This window comes from Panthera tigris, chromosome C2, assembly GCF_018350195.1.
Source record: "Panthera tigris isolate Pti1 chromosome C2, P.tigris_Pti1_mat1.1, whole genome shotgun sequence".
NCBI classification, from domain to species: domain Eukaryota; kingdom Metazoa; phylum Chordata; class Mammalia; order Carnivora; family Felidae; genus Panthera; species Panthera tigris.
In genome coordinates, this window is record NC_056668.1 from 146,698,901 (window position 1) to 146,723,472 (window position 24,572).

The following is a 24,572-nucleotide window of genomic DNA, read 5'->3' on the forward strand; positions in this document are numbered from 1 at the left end:
AAGAGGTTTTTTTTTTTTTTTTTGAGAAGGAACTGTCCTTTGTATTACAGAAATAGAGTTGTCTAGACTTCCTTCCTGTCTTCCTGCATTCACTAAATGTCATGCATGATGTCGTAGATTGTTTCCCAGCCATTTCAGTCATGTACCTGATTTCCCTCAGCTGCATTGCCAGTTTCTCTGAACCAGTAGCTATCCAACTGAAGTGCGCATCTGTCTCTTAGAGGACCCGTTCAAACTCAACTTCTTGGGTTTTGTCCTCAGAGTTTCTGACTCAATGGGTCTAGGGTGGGACTTGAGAACTTGCATTTCTCACAAATTCCTAGGTGAGAGAACCATTGTTCTAGGGGAGAGTGCCTTATTTTTTGTTGCATTTGTTGCATTTACCCACCAGCGCAAGGTGCTTAGTAAATGCCCATGGCTGGAAGTTCTCCAAAGCTTCATCTTTATAACTTAGCTTTTGAAGCCTTAGCTTTTACTCCCTGAGGTCTTCCTGACTAGGCCCTAGACTCAAAAGAAAGAAATTCCTTGTTTTGTTATTAGATTTAGTTTTTGCTTTCTTCTCACCTGATAGGACCTGGTGAATAAAATGTCCCTTCTGACCTCTTGTTTAACCTGTCTTGGAGCAGATCGGAAGGAATGCCTTTCCTGTGACCTGGAAGCAATCCTCTATTTGTGACCAAATTATTCTTCCTTTCTTTTTGGTGGTTTCTGAATAAAATACGTTTCTTGCCAGCCTTTCACAAAACAGGAGGAGGGACCACTCAGAAGATGTGTTTGGCAAACATCTATCAAAGCCTGCATTTTACAGATGGTACCACTGAGGCCCAGAGAGGTGCAGCCACTGGCTCGTGGTCATAGAGCCGAGAAATGCAGGTGCCACGTCGCAGCTCAGGTCTAGCTTGACCCTGTAAACGGGGCGCTCGCATCCCCTCCCCCATCCCAGGAAAGCACGCCCGTTTATCCTACACTTCGCTTTGCACAACCCACACTTTCCAAGCTTTTTTTTTTTTTTTTTAGACATTTCCTTCCGAGGGTGACGGGACGGTCACGCTGATTGGTCTTGACCAGGGACCCCAAACAGCTAGCCGTCACCTAGACTCCACGGATCCCCGTAGAGCCCCTGCGAGCGCCTGGAAGCGTCTCGCCCTGCCCTCGAAGCCCAGCGATTAAGTCGGTTCCTCAAATTGTTCCCGACCGGAGGAGCAGGAAATAACACCGGCCTTTGGTGGCGGCCACAAGCGGGAGGGGGAAAAGTTCAGGCCTCTCCCGGGCAGTCGCACAGGCCTCCCATCAATCTCGGGTCTAAGGTCCGGCCGGGCCCGGGTTCCGGCCGCTCTTTCTGGCACTCGAGTCACCACCCGACCTCCGGCCTCGGTCGTCGCCAGGGGCCCGGCTTTCCCCGGGGCCGCTCGGCCCCCGCGCGGCCGCCAGGTGGAAGAAGACAGGTCAGCGGCGCGGCGCGCGCCAGGGGGCGGGGCGTGGCGGGGGCCGGGACCCCCGCGCCCTCTCCTCCGCGCCGCCCGCCCGGCTGCCCGCCTCGCGGCCCCGGCCGCGACCGGCGCCCATCCGGCCGCGCGGTCCCCAGCAACAGGTGAAGAGGCCGCCGACCCGCGGCGCCTCTGCGGGGCGGTCCTTCTCCCTCCCGCCTCGCGCCCGCCCCTCTCCACGCCCCCTCCCCTCCTCCCGGCCTCCGCCGCGGCGCTCGGCGGCCCGGCGGTCTCCCCTGGCGCCGTCTCCTTCTCCTCCCGGGCCCCAGCGCAGCCCGAGAGCCCCGCGCCGCGGAGCGAGGGGCGCCGAGCGCTCGCACGACACGCGCCGCGGCGCCACCGGCCCCGGGGGGCGCCCCCCGACGCGCCTCCCTCCTCGCGCCCGCCGCGCTCCCCTCCCCCGCCGCCGGCGGCCCCCGGGCTCCGGGCCGCGCGTCCGGCCCCCGACGCGCTGGGGGTCTCCGGGGAGGGGCCGGCCCCGCCGAGAGGCGCGGCGATGGAGCAGCCGCAGCGCGCCCGCTCGCATACCGTCACCACCACTGCCAGCTCCTTCGCCGAGAACTTCTCCACGAGCAGCAGCAGCTTCGCCTACGACCGGGAGTTCCTCCGCACCCTGCCCGGGCTCCTCATCGTGGCGGAGATCGTGAGTGCCGCGCGCGCGGGGCGCGGGGGAGGCGCCGGGGGGCCCGCGCGCGGTGCGTCCGCCGACCGCCTGCCCGGGACGCCTTTCGCGCGGGCTCGCCTTCTCCCCGGCGTGCGAAACGCGGGGACCACCGCTCTGAGCGAGGTCGCACCACCTTGCGCGCCTGAGCCGCGGGATGTCTGCTTGCTGGGTCCCGTCGGGGGTCGTGCCGGGTCTCGGGAGCAGGGCGCTCGGTGGGCGTTCGTTCGGTTTGGGTTCACGAGTGTCACGGACACCTGATGCCTTCCTTACCTGATCTCCAGGTGGATGGCCTCCTCCCTGAAAGCAAAGCCTTCCAGAACTCAGGGAGAGGAGAGGACTTTTTTTCTTCGCCTGCTTCTCTCCCCGGTGTTAAAATTGAGGTGAATTAAGAAACTTGTACCGAGAAAAATAAGAGGGCCTCGACCCCGTTGGGGACCGGAAGGTCTCCTGCAGGGTGCTGTGCACCTCCTGGGCTCAGCGCAGTCCTGGGGAGGAGGGCTGGCGTGCGCATTCTCCTCTTGACCGGACATGGAGGCTGAGAGGTCTAGTGATTTCTTCTAAGTCCCGGCCACTCCTTCTTGGCTGGAGGGAGCCCTGTTACCAGCTGGTGGTGGCCACTGTTTCACCCTGTGCCAGGGCCACCTCGAGACCTTTAGTTGGCCTTGTGCCCTCATGCAGGCCACACAGCAGCCCTATCCTGTGTGCAATTATTATCCTATTTTGCATGAGAAGAAATTGAGGCACAGAGAGGGGAAGTCCAGGGTGGGGGTGTCTGGACTGTGATTCAACCCTGGGCCTGGCACACTCCAGGGCCCTGCGCTTAACTGCCAAGGAGCATCCTTCCCAGCCGCCTACCCTTTCCACCCGATCTCACACACATTCATTGGAAATGTGTGGAGTTGAAATCTAGCTTGTGTGGGTTTGGAGAATGGGAGCCATGGTGGTATAGAAGTGGCTGAAGACCCAGATGGTTTCTCTGAGAAGCCCCCGACAGAACCTGGGTACATCAGGTAGCTGACTCGCTCCTCCAGAGTCTCAGGCCCCGCCCCAGATGGACGGAATCGATGCCAATGCACGTAAAGTTTGCACAGTGTTGTCTGGGCTCATCCCCCAGCTAGTTCCCTTCGCTGGTATTGAGGACATCAGGAGACCCAATTAAAAAAAAAACAAACAAAACAACAACGAAGGTATTGGAATCACCTTGCAGGGCCTGGCTTATAGGAATTCGGCAAATATTTGCTGTGTGCGTTAAGTAGTTGGCAACTTCCTTGCTCCAGCAGAGCAAACAGAAACTGAAGCCAGATTTGGGGGCTTCTACCTGGGGGTGGATTTGGACCCGGCACGAAGTAAAATGCCTCTTGTTTTTGACTGGTGATCCATATGCTCTGTGTTCCACGCTTTTTCGGAAAATAGCAAAGCGAAGGACACAATGCAAATGGCCCATAGTCCTGCCAGTAGAAATAACCACTGTTGATATTTTGACATGTGTCTTTTAAAATTTCAATAAATTAAAAAAAAATTTAAGGTTTTATTTTCTTTTTAAATTAAAAAAATTGTTTTAATGTTTATTTTTGAGAGAGAGAGAGAGAGAGAGAGAGAGAGAGACAGAGCACGAGTAGGGGAGGGGCAGAGAAAGCCTGGGAGACACAGAATCCGAAGCAAGCTCCAGGTTCTGAGCTGTCAGCACAGAGCCGGACAGGGGGCTCAAACCCACGAACGGTGGGATCATAACCTGAGCCCAAGTTGGACGCTCAGCCGACTGAGCCACCCAGGCGCCCCTCAGTAAATGTTTTTAAAGATGGAAACACATGTAAGAAAAATTACCCTTATCACTCCAATAGTTCAATTTTGATTTTTGACAACTGTGCACGTTTTAAGGAATAAAACAGTCTTAGAATTAGAAGTTTGCCCCACTGTCTTCATACCTAGAGGTGCTCACTTTCAAATCTCTTAGAGCCTTAAATAACATATTTATGCTGTTCCTTGATTCCCCCCCCCCCCACATTGTAGGTGTTGTCTTTCGACTTCCCCCTCTGAGAGATGTGGCTCTAACCCTCTCAGACCACCTCTTAGATATCCCATCCCACCCCCCTATTATACATATACTCTTTCTGTCTCCTACTATATTTTGGGTTAGATCAATACCCATTGTTGACCTTAGGACACCATAAACACTGTTCACAGCCCAGCCACCGAGCAGTCTGTGAGCACTTTTCTTTTCCTGCCCAATTTGTTTCCTTCTCTTTTTCCATTTCTTCTTTCTCTAACTGTTTAGTCACTAATTTTACCTTCATTGTCTAAATCTCTTATCAGGAAACTGAGAGACATCGGGATTCTATCAAGGTCATCTCATGGCCAAATCCTCTCTGGGAACCTCTGACCTCCTCCCACCTGTCCTGCTCATCTGGGCACAGCTGACATCATGGGATTTCCTGCAGTATCACCATGGGGAGTCTTTGTCTCCACTTCTCTCCCACACTGGGTCCCCTGCTTCTCCTGACCGCTGTCCTTCTCTGTTTTGCCTCACTTCTAGGGGGGGGGGGGGACCACACAGACTTTAGTAGTTTCCTTAGAAAGGATGCATGTATGAATCGAGATTTACATCTTTCAAAATGTCTTGATTTGAGGGGCACCTGGGTGGCTCAGGCTTTAAGCATCTGACTTCGGCTCGGCTCATGATCTCATGGTTCGTGAGTTCGAGCCCCACATCGGGCTCCCTGCTGTCAGCGCAGAGCCTGCTTTGGATCAATTTCCCTCTCTCTGTCCCTCCCCCGATTGTGCTCTCTCTCTTAAAAAAAAAAAAAAAAAAAAGTCTTGATTTGACTGTTACACATAATTAATAGTTTGACTGGTAAAGAATGTTAGATTGTAAATTGTTTTCCTTCAAAATTTTGAGTGTTCCTCCATTATCATTTAACTACTCTGATTCCTGTTTTCATAAATTTCTATTCCTCATCCTTTTTTTTCTTTCCTTTCTGGAAGCCTGTAGGACCTTTCTCCCAAGAGATCTATAAGATCCCAGAAATGTGCCTCATCTGAGTCCATTTTCTTCCATTATACTGAGGACCTACCTGGTGTGTTCTCTCAATCAGGAAAACTCGTGTATGTGTGAGGGGATTTTTTAAAATTGTTTTTTACCTTTCCGTTGTTTTTTTTTTTTTTTCTGAAACTCCTTGTACACTTTTTTTTTTCTATGCATGCATTTTCTTATAATCTTTCTCATGGGTTCATGATATGCTGTGTTCACTTGCCATACTGTAAATGCTTCTCAGGAACTTGGATCTCTGTTATCACACTGTTCTGTTGCAAGGAAATGTCTTTGATTTCCTCTGTTTTCTATTTTAAAACTAACATGTTCCTGGGTTTCACCAGTATAGGTAGTGCCATAGCACTCTTCCTTCTTTGTTCCTCTTCCCACATTTATCCAGTGATTTTCTCAAGGGAAGGTTCCTTTAAGTAGAATTGTGTGTCAAAGAGTACTCACATTTAAGAGTTTTGTTACATATTCTGAAATTCTCTTTCTGCAAAGTTCTGCTGGTTTAAATTACTATCAGTAGTGTGAGCCTATTAAACTAAAAATACTTTTTTAATACTCTCTGAAATAAAAAAGGTGAAGAACCACTTAAATGATATATGCTGATCTAAGGTACTTTTTTTTTGTTCATGTTGTAACGTCTAACTCAGGATGTGGCTTACTGTGGATGGTTTCTTGGAGGTAATGCCATATGGTACCACTGATTCTTTATGGAGGTAGCGGGAAGCAGCTCTCAAACTATTGGCCTTACCAGCCCTGAGACTAAGATAGACGTGCCCCCAGAAAAATGTTACTTTCTGCCACGGAAAAAAAACAAATACTGAAACAAATAATTACTAAGATTACTTAGTGATTACTTCAAATTACTAAGAATTACTTAGATTCTGACTTCCCGCTGGAACCTAGGAGAAATGAAATAATAGAGAACAAAACACAGTGTTTCCTCAAATCTGTTGTCAAAATCGCTAGCCCTCGTTTTCCCACAGGAGTGAGTGGTGGTAGCTAACCTACTCAAACACTTTGGGCAGTGCCTATGTAACCTTCTGTTGAAACCAAATTGTGGCTGTTTCCTTCCGTTTAAAGTTTTACAACAAGCTAGAAGCAATCCAGTACTTGACCTGTGACTTGTCGGATGCTCTGATCTTATAACAATTACAAGTACTTGAAGAATTAACTCAGAAGCTGAGTTAATTGTACCCTTCCTGTTATTGGTGACTCCAGAATGAATTATAGCATCCGTGGAATAATGTTAGGTCACCTGTCATATACTTACGGTCATGAGCAGACTTAGGTGGGGAAAGATGAATAGTTTACTGAGAGCTGGAATCAAATTATTCTATCCTGTTGAGTTCTTATTAAAAAAAAGTGAGGGGCGCCTGGGTGGCTCAGTCGGTTGAGCGTCCGACTTCAGCTCAGGTCACGATCTCGCGCTCCGTGAGTTCAAGCCCCGCATCAGGCTCTGTGCTGACAGCTGGGAGCCTGGAGCCTGCTTCGGATTCTGTGTCTCCCTCTCTCTCTCGCCCTCCCCCCGTTCATGCTCTGTCTCTCTCTGTCTCAAAAATAAATAAATGTTTAAAAAAATGAAAAAAAAGTGAACATAGTTTCCTTTTCAGAAAACAATGCCTAGTCTTTGTAGAAAAAATAGAAAAATGTAGGTAAGTAAAGAAAACCCCATGTAATTTTTTGCCCCCATGGTGGTTCTTAACAGGCATGGTACTACCCCATGCCTAGGATTTTTTTTTTTTAATTTTGGTTATTGTAATATTTGAAGCTTCTACTGTTGTTTAGTTTCCTGGGGGGTCAGGGTTGCTAAATGTCCTGATGTTCATGGGACAGTCCCCTACGATGAAGAGTTGCTTTACCAGTTGCCAACAGCACCACTGTTAAGGAACTTTGAGTGAACTACTATTTAATTTTTTTTTAATGTTTATTCATTTTCGAGAGACAGAGACGAGTGCGAGTGGGGGAGGAGCAGAGAGAGAGGGAGACACAGAATCTGAAGCAGGCTCCAGGCTCTGAGCTGTCAGCACAGAGCCCGATGCAAAGCTCGAACTCCTGAACCGTGAGATCATGACCTGAGCCGAAGTCAGACACTTAACTGACAGAGCCCCCCAGGCACCCCTGAGTGAACCACCATTTAGCACTGAATAAACCATTCCAGAATTTTTCAAGTCGTTCTGTATTATTATTTATCTGTAATTTTTTAAATGCAGTCACTTGTAAACTATTTTGTTTACTGCTGTGGCCACCTGTGCTGGCTACCTCCCATTTGTCCCTCAGAGCCACTCTCCACCCCTCTCTGTTCTCCACCCTAAAGGCTGATTTCCACGGACTGTCTCGAGGGGCTCCCCTCTGATGTTTCACTGCAGTCATCCAGGGGTGGTACCCGCAGGAAGCTGTGGGGTGAGAGGAGAGCAGGCTCCAGGTATTCAGTCCCTGGGATTCCTAAGTGCTGGCTCTTAGCAGGTTTACCGTGTCCCTCCATGGAAGGCGGGCTGTCTGGCCACCCTTGCCACACAGCTATTTTCCCTGGCTCTGATCGCTGTTCACTCCCAGCTGCTTACTATTGCCAGGCACTGCGCTATCACTGTGGTTTTCCGGCACCCTGCTTTATAAATAATGCCTTTACTAAACTCCATTCAGATTACCCAATCTGAAAGTGCCCACTGCCCTGCTGAGACCTGATAAATTACCTTTTCCTCATTAATAATTAATTTCTTATGACATTCTCTTTTTTTATGGGTCTATCTTATGACATTCTTTTTTTCTTTTTTTAATTTTTTTTTAACGTTTATTTCTTTTTGAGACAGAGAGAGCATGAACGGGGGAGGGTCATAGAGAGAGGGAGACACAGAATCCGAAACAGGCTCCAGGCTCTGAGCTGTCAGCACAAAGCCCGACGCGGGGCTTGAACTCACGGACCGTGATATCCTGACCTGATATCAGGACGCTGAAGTCAGACGCTTAACCAACTGAGCCACCCAGGCGCCCCTCTTATGACATTCTTAATGGCCACATAGTATTCCATAAATGTCCAACTCCTACTATTCAGTTTATGTTTCTTTCCTTTAAAACTGTGACAAACTTCCTTTATACTAACTCCTCCTGGTTGTTCTTTAATATTTTCTAAGGATGAGTACTTAGAACTGAATTAAAAGGTCTATGCATTTTCTTTAAAGTCGAGTTTTTTGAGGTATACGGTAAAATTCACCCTTTTTAGTGTAGAGTTCTATGAGTTTTAGCATATGCCTTTTTAAGAAGTGGCTTTATGGAGATATATCATAAAACTGACCCTTTTAAAGTATACAATGCAAGGATTTGTAGGATACTTACAGAGTTGTACAACTATTTTAGAACACTTTTGTTACCTCAGAAAGAAACCTATTAGCAGTTACTTCCTATTCGTCCCTTCTCTCACCCCTCAGTAACCACTAGTCTGCTTTCTGTCTACACTTGTCAACATTCTGTCTACTAGGCTACATTTGTCTCTTCTGGACACTTCATAAAAATGGCCCTATAATATGTGGCCCTTTCTGTCTGGTTTCTTTTACTTAGCATAATGTTTCCAGTGGTCCTCCATGCTTATAGTATGTATCAGGACTTCATTCCTTTTACTAACACATAATATTCCATTGTAGTATATATATATGTGTATATATATATATATATATATGTGTGTGTGTGTATATATATATATATATGTGTATATATATATGTGTGTGTATATATATATGTATATATATATGTATATATATATATATATATGTGTATATATATATACACACACACACACACACATATATATATATATGATTTTGTTTACGCATCAACTGATGAACATCTGGGCTGCTTCCACATTTTGACTATTGCACATAATGCCACTATGAGCCTTCATGTACAAGTTTTTTTGGAGACATATGTTTTCACTTCTCTTGGGCACTTATGTAGGATTGGAATGGCTGGGTCATATGGTAACTCTTTGTTTAATATTTTGAGGCACTGCTAGACTGTTTCCAAAGTGGCTGCACTATACTGCAATCCCACCAGCAATCTGAGTTCCAATTTCTCTACATCCTCATTAAGATTTTTTATTTTCTGTCTTTAACTCTGGCCATCCTACAGGGTGTGAAGTGGTATCTCATTGTGATTTTTGTTTGTATTTCTTTTTTTTTTTAATGTTTATTTATTGGGGGGGGGGTTGAGAGAGAGAGAGAAAGAGAATCACAAGAAGGCTCCATGCTTAGTGCCAAGCCCAGTGCGGGGCTCAATCCCACAAACCATGAGATCATGACCTGAGCTGAAACTAAGAGTCAGAGGCTCAACTGACTGAGCCACCCAGGTGCCCCTGGTTTGTATTTCTGTAATGACTAATGATGTTGAGTAGCTCTTCATATGCTTATTGGTCATTTGTATGCCTCCTTTGGAGAGATGTTTATTCAAATCCTTTGCCATTTAAAAAAAAAGTTATTTTGGGGCGCCTGGGTGGCACAGTCGATTAAGCGTCCGACTTCAGCCAGGTCACGATCTCGCGGTCTGTGAGTTTGAGCCCCGCGTCAGGCTCTGAGCTGATGGCTCGGAGCCTGGAGCCTGTTTCCGATTCTGTGTCTCCCTCTCTCTCTGCCCCTCCCCCGTTCATGCTCTGTCTCTCTCTGTCCCAAAAATAAATAAAAAACGTTGAAAAAAAAATTTAAAAAAAAAATAAATAAAAAAAGTTATTTTATTTTTGAGTTGTAAGAGCTCTTTACATGTTCTGGATACAAGTCTCTTATCAGATATATTATTTGCAAATATTATTCTTCCATTCTGTGGGTTGTCTTTTCACTTTATGTGATGGTGTCCTTTGAACTACAAAGATTCTTAATTTGATAAAGTCATACACACACACACACACACACACACACACACACTATGGCTTATGCTTTGGATATTGTATCTAAGAAGACTTTGCTTAATCCAAGGTCATGAAGATTTACTTTTGTTTTCTCCTAAAAGTTGAATAGTTTTTTCTTACCTTTGAGTCTGTGATGCATTTTGAGTTAATTTTTTTTCTTTTAAAGTTTATTTTTATTTTTTTTTTTTTGAGAGAGAGAGAGAAAGAGAGCAAGCAAGCAAGCAAGCAAGGGAGGGGTAAATAGAGAGGGAGACAGAGAATTCCCAATCAGGTCCTGCATCGTCAGCATAGAGCCTCCTGTAGGGCTCAAACCCATGAACTATATGATTATGGCCTGAGCTGAAATCAACAGTTGGATGCTCGGGGCACCTGGGTGCCTCAGTCAGTTGAGCATCTGACTTTGGCTCAGGTCATGATCTCTCAGTTTGTGAGTTCAAGCCCTGTGTTGGGCTCTGTGCTGACAGCTCAGAGCCTGGAGCCTGCTTCAGATTCTGTGTCTCCCTCTCTCTCTGCCCTTCCCATGCTCATGCTCTCTCTCTCTCTCTCTCTCTCTCTCAAAAATAAATAAACATTGAAAAAAAAAAAAGAGTTGGGTGCTCAACCAGTTGAGCCACCCAGGTGCCCGGAGTTAATTTTTGTATATAGTGTGAGGCAGGGGTCTAAGTTGATTCTTTTCCATATGGATATCTAATTGTCCCAACACCATTTGTTGAAAAGACTGTTTTTCTCCCATTGAATTGTCTTGGCACCCTTGTCAAAAATCAAATGTAATATAAGGGTTTATTTCTGGATACTCAGTTCTATTTCATCGATCTCCATGTCCTTACAGCAATACCACACTGTATTGATTACTCTATCTTTGTAGAACATTTTGAAATCGGAAGTTGTGAGGATACAAATTTTTTCTTTTCTCAAAATTGTTTTTTGGCTATGAGTTCCTTGCATTTCTGTATGGATTTTAGTATCAGTTTGTCAATGTTTGCAAAAAGGGGTAGCTGACATTTCAACATGCATTGTGTCAAATCTGTAGATCAATTTGGGGGGTATTGCCGTCTTAACAAAATTAAATTTTCCAATTCGTGAATATAGGATGTCTTTCCATTTAATTAGGTTTTCTCTCATTTCGTTCACAAATGTCTTGTAGTTTTCAGGACACGTGTCTTATATTTCTTTTAAATTTATTCATATATTCAAATATACATTCAAATATTTTCAATATATTCAAATATTATTCAAATATTTTCTTCTTTTTGATGCTCTTGCAATGGAATTACTTTCTTAATTTCACTTTCAGACTGTTCATTGTGAGATCACAGAAATGCAATTGAGTTCTGTGTCCTTGACCTTGTATCCTACAATTTTGATGACCTCCTCTATTAGTTCTAATAGTTTTTTGTGGCTTGACATATGTGTATTTAAGACTTTTGATACAGCTGCCAAGTGGTGCAGAAAAGTGTACACAAGTTTACATTTCTTCTAGTGGTGTTTTAGTGTGCAACAGGGTTTGTTCCTGCAAATACTCAAACCTTCTTTTAATGTTTGCCAATTTTGTTGGACTGGGAGATACTCAAAATGATAAAAACTAGTTTGGCATGGACATCCCTACTCAGAACATCAGCTGATATTTAGGGGAGCCTTGGACATGTGAAAAAGAACAAATTGGTTTTTTGTCTTTTGTTTTTTAAGTTTATTTATTTTGAGAGAGAGAGTGCCTGTGGGGGAGGGGCAGAGAGAGAGGAAGAGAGAGACTCCCAAGCAATCGCAGGTGCTGAGCTGGATGTGGGGCTCCATCTCATGAACTGTGAAATCATGACCTCAGCCAAAATCAAGAGTTGGATGCTGAAAGGACTGAGCCACCCGGGTACCCCAGAACGAATTGTTTTTATTTGCATTTCCGTGATTATCAAAGTTGAATATTTTCAATATGCTCATTAGCCATTTATTTCTTCTTTTGGCAACTGCTTGCTTTTTCTTCATTTAAAACATGGGGCTCTTTCTTTCTTTAAAAAATGTTGTGACAATATAAAAGAGAGAGAAAACTGAAATGAATATTACCTCCCAGGAGAGAAATAAGATTGGTTTGGGGAATGTGTTTGAATGGGATGTTTGCTTTGTAACTGTTTTGTCTTCTTATAAGTTTACATTTTTTTAGAATGAGAATATATTTATAAGTTAATGGAATTAAAGAAGCTTGCAGCAAAGGAATAAGTGTTCATTGTAAAGATAAACTTCAGATCATTTATGTATAGAATGAAAACTTAAAGTCTCTGCTGCCCCACATCTTTGACTCCCTCCCTCATCCACCCACCTGCCTTGGTGTACTTACCATTCACATTTCTCCCAGACCTTTTTCTGTATATGTCAGATACATAGTATGACCCACGTATGTGGATGAACATATTACATATATTCCGCAGCTATTTTTTATCTACTAATATCTTGGGGCACTTGGGTAGCTCGGTTGGTTGAGCGTCCAACTCTTGATTTCGACTCAGGCTATGATCCCAGGGTTGTGGGATTAAGCCCTACATCAGACTCCACGTTCAGCTCAGATTCTCTCTCTCTCTTCCTCTGCCCCCTCCCCCATTTGTGCTCTCTCTCTCTCTAAAATAAAGAAAATAATATCTTGATATTTTTCTATGTTTCGTCTTTGTCGATTTATAATTTTCCTATATACTATGGGTATTAATTTTTTCTGTCACTTGTTACATATCAATCATGCCATTTGTATCAAAATAAGTTTCTAATTTGCATGAAATCTAAACTGTTATCTTTATTTCGCCTTCTGGGCTTCACCTTGCTTAAACATGGTTTCCCTACCCCCAGGATTATACAAATATTTGAAGAAATTATAGGATAATTTTTTTTAAGTGTTAACTGTATTTACCATCTTAAGCTCTAAGTTCTTTTTGTGTGTATAAGGTAAGAATGTGATTTCACTTTTTTTCCCCAAATGGATATGTAGTTGTCTTACCATTAATCATATCATATTCCCGTATATGTGTAACTGTTTCTTGACCCTATTCTCTTCTATTTCTCAGTCAATTCCAAACCTTTTTAATTACTGTAAGCTTCATTATGTATTTTAATATCCAGTAGAGTAAGTCCTACAAATTTTTATGTTTCTTTGCTATTTTTGTATACTTCAACTAACACAAGTGATTTTCAGAATTGGTGTTCCTTAAACCCCATTACAACTTCAATTGAGTTGCATTAAATTTATAAATTAATTTGATAATATAATTATGTATAAATTAATATAATTAATTATAATTAGTGCTATAAGTTAATATGATATTGACTCTTATCACCTAGGAATATTGTGTCTCTCTATTTATTTGGGTCAGTTTATGCTTTTGAAGTCCTAAGGTTTTTTCCAATGAATCTTATGTATTATTAGAATTAAGAATTCTCAATTTTTTAGATTTGTTTTTTTATTTATATCCAAGTTAGTTAGCATATATGGAATTCTCCATTTTTTTACAGCTTATTTGTATATTTTGAGAGAGAGAGAGAGTGCATGCGAGAACATGAGTGGGGGTGGGGCAGAGAGCGAGGGAGAGAATCCGAAGCAGGCTCCTCGCTGTTAGCACAGAGCGCAATGTGGGGCTCTATCTTATGGACTGCAAGATCATGACCTGAGCTGAAATCAAGAATCGGATGCTTAACTGACTGAGCCCCCCAGGCACCCTCGAATTCTCAATTTGTCAAAATTGAGATTTGTCAAAATGAATTGGATTTACCAATTTCTGATTATTTGTGGTTTTATAAGGAAGCTCTTATTTTTCTTATTTTAATCTTGTGTGTAGCCATCTTATTTGAGGTACTAGTTCTAATAGTTTTATTTATTTTATAAGTAAATTGTAGTGGTATCTGTAAATAAGTGTTGTTTTTCTTTTCCTTTTTATACATACATATATATATATATATATATATTTTTTTTTTTTCCCCATTATTGCATAGGTTGGGACTACCAGTATCTTGCTGAGTGATTGGGATGATATGAGTATCCTTGGCTAGCTCAAAACTTTCAGTGGGATGTTTCCAATGTACTAATTGTAGTACAGATTTAACTATAGGTCCTGATAGATATTCTTTGTTGAGTTAAGGGAAGTTTACTTGTACCTATTTTAATCAAGAATGATTGTTGAATTTAGAAGATAGGATTTGGGGTGAGGAGCGTTTATTGATGTGATCATCCAGGGTTTTGTTTCCCTTAATTTGCTAATGGGGTGAAATATATTAGGAAAACTATTGTTGAAGTGTTCCTGTGATCTTGGAATACATCTCTACTTAGTTATAATGTATTCCTTTAATAGTCTAGTATATTTTAAGACTTTTTATTCTTGAATTTAATTTGTTAATATTATATCTGAGAAGCTGTTTCTATGCTCATATGTAAGACCAACCTTTTTGATTCTTTTGCTGTGATATTTTGTCTACTTTTTTGGCTAACATTTGTTATGTTCTGGTCTCTTTATTTTATTTTTTTAAATGTTTATTTATTTATTTTTTAAACGTTTATTTATTATTGAGAGACAAAGACAGACAGAGCACGAGCAGGGGAGGGGCAGAGAGAGAGGGAGGCACAGAATCCGAAACAGGCTCCAGGCTCTGAGCTGTCAGCACAGAGCCCGACGCGGGGCTCGAACTCACAAACCGCGAGATCGTGACCTGAGCTGAAGTCGGACGCTTAACCGACTGAACCACCCAGGTGCCCAATGTTTATTTATTTTTGAGAGAGAGAGAGAGAGCAGGGGAGGGGCAGGGAGGGAGGGAGACACAGAATCCAAAGCAGGCTCCAGGCTCCGAGCTGTCAGCATACACCCCAATGCAGGGCTCGAACTCAAGAACCTTGAGATCGTGACCTGAGCCGAAGTCGGACACTCAACTGGCTGAGTCGCCCAGGCACCCCAGCATCCAGTGCTTTTAATAAGAGACCTGATGGTCTGGTAGACCCTAGGCAGGCCTGTTAGGTTCCTTGTCCATTTCCTGATTGTACATTCCCAGACTCAGCTGCAGTCCGGCCTTGCATGAAGTGACTTGCATGTTGTATTACCCAATGTAGAAAGATGTGGAATGTAGAAAGATGGCATTGGTGGTGTAGCAAGAAATTGTAGATGGAATGTTGTTTTATTGGGGTGAAATAGTTTGTGAAAGGTAGTTTTTCAACCATACGCAGTAATTAAAGTGGAGCTTCAGGTTGTTGTGGGTGGGAGTAAAAGAAGATGGTTAAACCCTTCCTTGGAGTTTCCTGACTACTGGTGAGGTCTCTCCCTGGGCAGACAGGATGCTGGTCCCCCAATCTGGGATTGATTGAGAAGACCTGAAGTCCCTCTTTCAGGACAGCTCTAGCCTAATGTCCCCTGGTGTTCCCTGCTGAGAATATGTCCTTTGCAAATCTACTGCAGAATATAACATTTATAATATTTAAGTCAGAGGGCTTGTTTGCTGTAGGCTATAAACCCACTGCTCTGTGGGAATAATGTTCTCATTTCCTCTGAGGAACCAAATGGTGTTTTAAATCTCCCTAGAAGCTTTTGGAATTTTCTATCTTTAGAGATCCGTAGAGGTCATGTACTTTAACACTATGTGTCTAGAAAGGCATTCTTTATTCGTCCTCAGCCTTCATTGGACCCTATGTAACTAATATCCAAATTGATCTTCAGCACAGAGAAATTTTTTTTTTTTTGTATTTCCTGCATCTGTTCTATTTTCTCCTTCCAAAAAATCTTTATTCAGTCTAGAAGTTGCAGGAGAGATTAAACTGTCTTTGGTCTCTTTTCAGTTTTTTTCCTCCCAAACTTTTCCTCTCTTTGTTCTTTTGTAGAATTTTAGAGAAATAATATTTCCAGCCCAAATTCAGATTTTTTGTTGGGCATGGTTTTTTTTTTTTTTTGGCATATATATACATGCATCTATCTATCTATCTATACACGCATATATCTATCTATCTATTAACGTTTATTCATTTTAGAGAGACAGAGCATGAGTGGGGGAGGGGCAGAGAGAAAGGAAAACACAGAATCTGAAGCAGGCTCCAGGCTCTGAGCCGTCAGCACAGAGCCCAGAGCCCAGAGCCCCATGTGGGGCCCGAACTCACAAACCCCAAGACCATGACCTGAGCTGAAGTCGGATGCTTAACCAACTGAGCCACCCAGGCGCCTCTTGGCTTTGATATGTTTAATTCCCAACAGTTTGTCATTCTTTTTACTTTGTAGCCTGATCGCTTCTTCTTTTTATTGAATCATTTTAAGAAACTTTAGTATATTTAAACTTTGCTTGCAGAGAGACCACTTCTGCTTGTTGACTCTGTTGGCCTCTTACATGGCTGATTTCCTCCATCATTTGGTGATTCATGATTGTCTGTTTGTAATTGTAGATGAGATGAGATGGCTGAGAGTGTTTGCTCAGTGTGAGTGACAATGCCTGAACCCCTGGCAGTGAACACAGGTTTTCATCACATGACCTGTATCTAGTGGGTTTGGTTTTGTGTCGTTTCCAGAGGAGGAGAAACATTAATCGGGCAAAGAGAGGATATCAGGAAAGAGTGTAGCTGCGTGGACTTTTCTCTGAGGTGTGCATGTAGCCTGTTGAAGCATCTGGCAGTCTTGAGACTTTGTCTTGAGGGCTATTTCCAGAAGTAACTGCTGGAGGAAATAGGGGAGAGGATGATTAACTTGGCAGCTTCTTATTCTTTAAACTCATCCTTGGCAAATGACTCTAGACCTATTCCTTCTCCCACTTCTCTTGTTACCTCTAGTCTGGACTTTTCGGAGGGTCTGTTTGGAAGGTCACCTTTTCGATGGGTCCTCTGTTTTCCTTTTCAGAGCCAAAGGCTAGAAACTCCATTGTTTATCATCAGTTTTCCCACGTCCCTCCCAGGAATCCTGCACTGCTCTATGTAGACTGCCCCACCGCTGCTCTATTTACCTTTTCAGCACTACTCTGTATTTTTAGACAGCATAGAGCCTGACACGGGGCTCCAACTCACAAACCGTGAGATCGTGACCTGAGCCAAAGTCAGGCGCTTAACCGACTGAGTTACCCAGGTGCCCCTATAGGTATTTTTAACATACAGACGGAATATTGACCTTCTTTCTGTATTACAAATATTTTTCCAGACTATCATGCTGTAGTTTTATTTATGATGATTTTATTTATAAAAACCAAAGTTTATCCTCAAATCTATTCATCTTATTTTTCCTCACATTTAACATGCTTAGAAGTTTGTACCTCACTAACAAACTAAATATAATTAAGACATTAGTATTTAACCTATCATTTTCTGTGCTCACTTGGATGGTACATACACTAGCCTGTTTTCTTCTTTTAGTAATTCTTAATATTTAACCTTCATACTGAAATTTATTGTAGCAGAAGGTATAAATTTGAGCTCTTTGTTTTCAAATATCTACTCAGTTGTCCCAACATGATATATTACCAACTATTTTTCATTCGTTAATGTACATTGCTTCATTTGTTTCATTTACTTAATTCTTGTATCTTTTTGGGTTCAACTCTGTACTTTCTAGTCTATTCCAGTCTTTGTTCTCATGTTTTAATATGTTTTAGTTCTAGGATATATCTTAACATCTGATCAAGTAAACCACCCCAGACATAACTTACAGAATTTTGTTAAGTCATACACTGCTGTGTCCCCTCTCTTCTGTTAAACGGTATTGGCTTTTGATTGGCTTTTGATTGCATGGATTAATTTTGAGGCAAGGGATTCACATTACTTGAGTTCCTAAGAAGAAAACTCCTCAACCATCAAATTTGTGTTGGATATTTATTGTGTGCCAGAATCTGTGTCTGCCATTTAGAATATAGTGGTAAATAGTACCTTTTTATTTTTATTCAAACAGCTGATCAATGACAGGATGTAAGATATACAAAGAAAAATATGCTTAGGGAGATGCCAAAGGGTAGTTTAAAATTTCAGATTTTCAAATTTGAGCTGGAATTCAAAAGGCATTTATTCCTTGTAGGCCTTGGTCTGTTACTCATTTCACAAATCTAAAATTTAACAGATGCAAAGTATAGTTTCTTTTTTTGGCCAAGATTTATGACTAGAACTATTCCCAGAAAGGTAGCAGCACTTCTCCCTAGACGAATATTTTACCTGTAACTTTCACTTAAAACTAAGTGAATTTTCACTTTTATTATCTCGGTTGATATTAAGTCAGCCCAGGTTTTGGGGAATCCCTTCTTTTATTGACATTCCTAGTTGGTTTGAGAAAACAGTTCCTAAGTTACACGTGAGTGGGCCCACCACACTCGTGGAGTGCAAGATGAAACAAACCTCCCCTGATTGCTTCTCCCTCGTCTGTACCCACCCATCAGGTTCATGGTAACCTGTCCAGTAGAATCTCCCTTCTGTGGGAAAGCAGGATATCCATTGTCTTGGCCACAGTTCAGTTGCAGATGACAACATCCACGCTGGCTGGTTGAAGCAGCAAGATTTAACTGGCTTCCAAAAATTTTGGTAGGGCTGGAAGAGCAGGCTCTAAGCTAAGCTTCCAGCAAAACCTTTCTGAATCACACTGAGGAACTCCCCTATCATGGGCAGAAAGGCCACGAAGTAGGGTTTACTCTCAGCACTGCTGGATCCTGGGCCTCCACTGCTTCCAGTGCGACACATGGCCCAGATGTCTGCTCCAAATGTCCGTTGGTCTCTCAACACTAGGAAGCAAGGGATGGGACCCTGGGATTTCAGCACAGATGCCACAGACAGTCCACTCCTTGGTTGACTTTGCAATGGGAATACAGAAGCAGCCAAGGCATGTGTAGCCCCATGATGTTGTCTTTTGCTTTCTAAGCCTCGGATGAGTGCGTCTGCCAAAGCTACATCGTGTGTGGAACCTGGGCTGTAGACTGGTTTCCAGCCTCTGGTGAGCGGGAAGGCGTGTGCTGCAAGGGTCACGAAGTGGAGCTGAGTGGATCCACGTGCCGTACTTATCACGGCCACTTTCGTTGGACTCTACTAGGCTCATTGTGTTGGAAGTGAAAGACCTGTGATTTTTCATACTTCTAGGACACTCTAAGGGCTTACCCTTTTTCAATTTAGACGTGCATTCCATTTCTGGCTGTGTGACCTTGCACAACTGGCCTGATAGTTCCTGAACTTCCATCTCTAATAATGAGAAGGGTGATGATGACTTCATAATTAGCAGAAGAGAAAATGAGCTAAAATACATGTAAGCCCTGTCCCAGAGGTAAACACTAGTTTATTTCTTGGCTACGTATCGATTTCTTTCTTTCCTCTTTTCTCAGTAGATGCAGAGTATGTAGATTAATCCCACTTGGACAGGGCTGCATTGAGAATGAATGGCCTTGTCTTAGCTCCTAGGATTTTTTTGGGCACCCAGTGATGAGCATGAACGTAGAATTTAGCTTCTGTGGTATGTACTGAGGTTAGGGATACGATGATACTTCTAACTAAAGAAAGCTTAAGGCTACAGTAAGAACCACAAAGCCCTGCTTATTTTCACTTTTAACATGGTCAGTTCACTTAGACTGTGAAAGATTAGGAGAATGGCTAGGCGCAATTATGAACGATGCCAGCTTCATAGGTGCAGTGGAAACATTTCATCAATTTATGTTCCTGTGTAAACGCTATTCAAAGAAGGTCTCAAAAGCTATGGGGTAGGTCAGCTTTCCGGAGGTCTGGGTTTAATGGCCTGTTTTGGAAAAACATGCTAAGTTCTAACCTTCTTATCTGGCCTTACGCTTTCCTTCATCTTTCCAAAACCTAATTATAAGTGGTGCCACTTTCTGGAGGGAAAATAATTCAGAGGAGAAAGACCTCTTTGTTGTTGATTTATAACCCACCTTGTTTCCAGAAGGGGCTTGATGTGGGACAGACATCTTTAAATTGAGGGTACAACAAGAATCTATACAATCTTTATCAGTCAAGGATTGGCAAACATCAAAGATCACTTTAGAAAGAAAAACTTTGTCTTAAGTACTTAACTGAGAGCAGACGTGAAGGGGCATTCTCGAACAAGATTCTTTAGACAGAGGAGTTGTGTTGCCTGACATCGTGTGACAGTCAAGAGGAGAAAATATCTAGGACTTGTCAGCAACTCTGCCTTCAAGTTTAGGGGAAAAAAAGGTCCGTGTGCTTTGAGGCTCTGGCCTCCTTCTGGTGTCACAGACCCAGAAATTTCCTTAGAGATGGAGATGTTTAAGAAGAACCATAATCGCTGTATTTAATATTCTACTAGCTCATACTTTGGAAATAATGTCTCAGGTTCCTTTAACTGTGACATGAATCCTGAGTGGTTTTCCTATTCATTCACATTTCAAATCACGAGCTTATGTTCGCGCTGCCCTGGGAAGCTAATGTTGGATTTTTTATTTTTATTTTTTAACTTCCCTTTATGTGATTAAGTTGATTAGTGAAAGGTGGAAGACCAAAGCTCAGTTCACTAGGTCACTGGTTAGTACCAGCCTAGCTTAGCTGCTAGCCTGTGGCAAGGGAGCTCAGATGGGAGGTAGTATTTGGGTTTCCTTTCTCTTGGGGTACTTGAAAAGGTTGAGCCACAGTCATTCTATTGCTGACTTGCATGATTAAGACGTAGGGAAGTGTCTTCTGCAGACTTGTACCATGCCCCTGGAACTAAGATTCCTTAAAACTTTTTGTACGTGGGGCGCCTGGGTGGCTCAGTCGGTTAAGCAATGGACTCTTGACTTTTGCTCAGGTCATGATCTCACACGGCTCATGGGTTTGAGCCCTGAGTCAGGCTCTGAGCTGACCGTGCTGAGCCTGCTTGGGATTCTCTCTTTTCCTCTCTCTCTGCCCCTGCCTCACTCACTTGCTCTCTCTCTCTCTCTCTCAAGGTAAATAAACATTTAAAAAACAAAACAAAACTTTTTTGTATGTGCATATTGTACTAAACTCATATACTATTTAAAGAATAATAAAACAAGTAACCATATGCCCACCATTCAGTTTAAGAAATAGAACTCTGCCATATCTTAGAGGCATCTTGTGTGCCCTGTCCACTTTCCCAGAGGTAACCCCTGTCCTGGCTTTGTATTCTATAAAGTTCAAAGTGTTACAGCCATTGTTTAGCCTTGACTCATTTTGAACTTTGCAGAATATAGAATCACATGATGCTTTCTTCTGTTACTACTTTTCTTCTGTTGCTACTTTCATTCATCATTGAGTGTTTTCCACGTTGACACATGTAGCTGCTCATTAACTTAAAATTGTCTTCCGGTATAGGAATGAACCATAATTTGCCCCATCGACATAGAAGGATGTTGATGGCCACCAGGATTGCCATGTTTTGCAATAATTCAGTTTTCCTTTTTGTATTTCTTATCCTTTCTTTTTTTCCTTCTGCTTGTTTAGAAGTCACGGTCTGTCTATTCTTTAGTGATTCCTTAGCTATCTTAACATGAATATTTAGGGGCGCCTGGGTGGCTCAGTCGGTTGAGTGTCCAACTTTGGGTCAGGTCACGAACTCACAGTTTGTGAGTTTGAGCCACACATCGGACTCGCTGCTGTCAGTGCAGAGCCCGCATTGGATCCTCTGTCCCCCTCTCTCTCTCTGCCCCTCCCCTGTTCACACACTCTCTCTCTCAAAAATAAAAACAAAACAAAAAACATGCGTACTTAGTCTGCTATCCAGGTTAAAATTAATGCCTATTTTTAACCTGCTTCTAAGCAAAAACAAAGACCTCAGAACTCTAATTCAGATGACATCTCTCACAATTTTTAATATTTTCTAGTCATTTAGCGCTGTACTCTTTTCTACCTACATGTTAGGCATTATAATTTTTGTATACAGTCAACAGTTTTGTTTTACCCACAACCCACACGGTTGCCTGGTATCCTTGCTCATTGTTTTTTCTTATATTTCAGGCCTACCATCTGTTTTTATTTTTATGAAAATCTTTTTTCTTCCTCATTCTTGAAAGATAATTACACAGATTATAGAATTCTAAGGTGTCCATTTTGTCTCCATTCATTAAAGGTGTTATTCTTTTGTTTTATTGGTTTCCATGGCTGCTACTGAAGTTGGCAAATTACAATTTGCCTTTCCTTTTTTATTTGGCTTCTTTTTCTTTTAAAATTGTCTTTGCCTTTTTATACAACAATCTCATTATATGTCTAAGGATTTCTTTTTATTTATCCTTGTGTTTAATAGAGATTCTTGGACCCAATTATACATCTTTCAACAATATTGGAAAATTTTCAGCCATTATCTTTGAAATGTTGGAAATATTGTCTTTCTCATGTTATTTCATTTTCTTCTAAAACTCTAATTAAATATGTATTAGATCCTTAGATTCTATCTTCTATGGCTTTCAAATTGATAACTTCCAACTCTGTGTTCCTGGCCTGCATTTTATTAATTATTATTATTATTATTATTTCCTCTATTTTAATAATTACTTTTTAGCTGTTTAATCCATACATTCAAATTTTAATTTCAATCCTTTACATTTCTAGAAGCTTTTTAACTTTTCCAGATCTACTGTGCTCTTTATATCCTAACTAGACTTAGACCCAACCCAAATGAGAGACTGAGTGTGTCCAAATTGAAAAGGATATTTTTTGCTCTCTACCCTTTGCCAAGTCTGAGATAGCTGTTATCTTGCTGTTCCCTCTGGACAGTGAGTTAATTCTTATCTGAAGGGATGTCCTTTAAGATTCCAGCTTTACGTAGGGTGGGGGTGGGAGGTTGTTTCCTGTTAAAATTTTCACCTTGCGTGGGCCCTTGGCTTTAATCATCTTCTGCCATCTTGCACCAAGATGGAAGCTCTGCAAAGGGTTTGAATGGCAGTTTCTTAAAGAAAATATACAGAGAAAATATGCCAGTAGGCACGTGAAAAGATGCACTTTCTCCTCAGTCTTTGGGGAAATGCAGATCCAAAGCACAGTGAGATATCTCTTCACACTCCGTAAGATGGCTTTAATTAAAAACACAATAATAAGGCCCGGTGAGGATGTGGAGGAATTAGAACCCACAGGTACTGCTGTTAGGATTGATAAACGGTCTCTGTGCTGACAGCTCAGAACCTGCAGCCTGCTTCGGATTCTGTATCTCCCTTTCTCTTTACTGCTTCCCCGCTCGAGCTCTGTCTCTTTCTGCCTCTCAAAAATAAAGAAACTTAATTAAATTTAAAAAAATGACTGATAAATGGTGTGGCTACTTTTGGAAAAAAAATTGGCAACTCTTCAAAAGGAAAAACAGTTATTATATGACCCAACAATTCCATTTCTAGGCATATACTCAAAATAATCTAATAAAACAAGCTTCCATAGAAAAAATTGAACATGAATGTTTACAACATCTTTAATCACAATAGCCAAAAGGTGGAAACAACCCTCATGTCCATCAACTGATGAACACTACCTGATAAATAAAACCTAATATATTCATAGAGTAGATTATACATTTAGCAATAAAAAGGAATGAAGTATTGATACATGCTACAGCATAGATGACCGTTGAAAACATTATGCTGAGTGACAGAAGCCAGACACAGAAGGCCACATGTTGTAGGATTCCATGTATGTGAAGTGTCTAGTGTAGATAACTCCATAGAAGTAGAAAGTAGGTGAATGCTAACAGGGCCCGGCTTTGGAGGGGCGGGGGAAGGAATGATTGAGAGAGTGACTGCTAATGGGTATGGAGGTTCTTTTGGGGATGATGAAATGTGCTGATCTTAGATACTGGTGATGGTTGCCCAGCTTGGTGAGTATACTAAAACCCACTGAACTGTACATTTTGAACAGGTGAATTCTATGGTATATAAATTAGATCTCAAAAAAGCTGTTAAAAAAAAAAAAGATGGAAGCTCAAGGTCCCCATGAGGTTCAACAAACTGTCAGCATGAAAACTCCCTTTGGCATTCAACTGTTCCCCGGGATTCCCACTTTATTTCATTTTGGGCCTCTTACGGTTCTTTCTTTTCATGCCAGCTCAGCAACATGTTTAAAAATATTTAATGTTTTATCTATACTTGTTTCATTTGGGAGGATAACCAGCGTGTCATATCACTAGAAATTGAAGGCAGAATCCTTTAATTTAAAATTCTTTTTAGTAAAGACATTGAACACCATTTATTTTTTTATATTTTGGGGGGGGGGAGAGGCAGAGGGAGATGGAGGGAGAGAATCTTAAACAAGCTCCACACTGAGCATGGAACCCGTTTTGGGGCTCAATCTCACAACCTTGAGATCATGACCTGAGCCAAAATCAAAAGTTGGCAGCTTAACCGACTGAGCCACCCAGGCATCCCATAATTTTTTAATTTTAAAAAAGTTAAAGTTGCTAAGGAAATTGTAAGAACAGTACAATGAATTTCCTCCTCCGTTCACTGTGATTTCTCAAATGTAAATATACTACTTCATCCTCCCTCGCTCTCTATTTAATAGTTTTGTGGAACCATTTCAGAGTAGGTTGCAGAATTCATGACCACAGATACCCCAGATATTTTGGCTTGTGTCTCCCAAGGACAAGAATATTTACCTAT

At 42.2% G+C, this 24,572-nt stretch overlaps 1 protein-coding gene across 2 annotated transcripts in view; it reads left to right on the forward strand.

The window, feature by feature from the left end:
• Positions 1-1,883: 1,883 nt before the first annotated feature.
• The window catches only part of CMTM8 (CKLF like MARVEL transmembrane domain containing 8), a 107,654-nt gene continuing 84,965 nt past the window's right edge, over positions 1,884-24,572 (forward strand). The window contains exons 1-2 of one of the 2 annotated variants that reach the window (XM_042956453.1): positions 1,884-2,130; positions 2,433-2,531. In XM_042956453.1, the coding sequence (XP_042812387.1) occupies positions 1,984-2,130; positions 2,433-2,531 (246 nt within the window). In that variant the 5' untranslated portion in view covers positions 1,884-1,983. The remainder of the gene's footprint in view (positions 2,131-2,432; positions 2,532-24,572) is intronic. The other variant, XM_042956454.1, reaches the window with a different exon arrangement.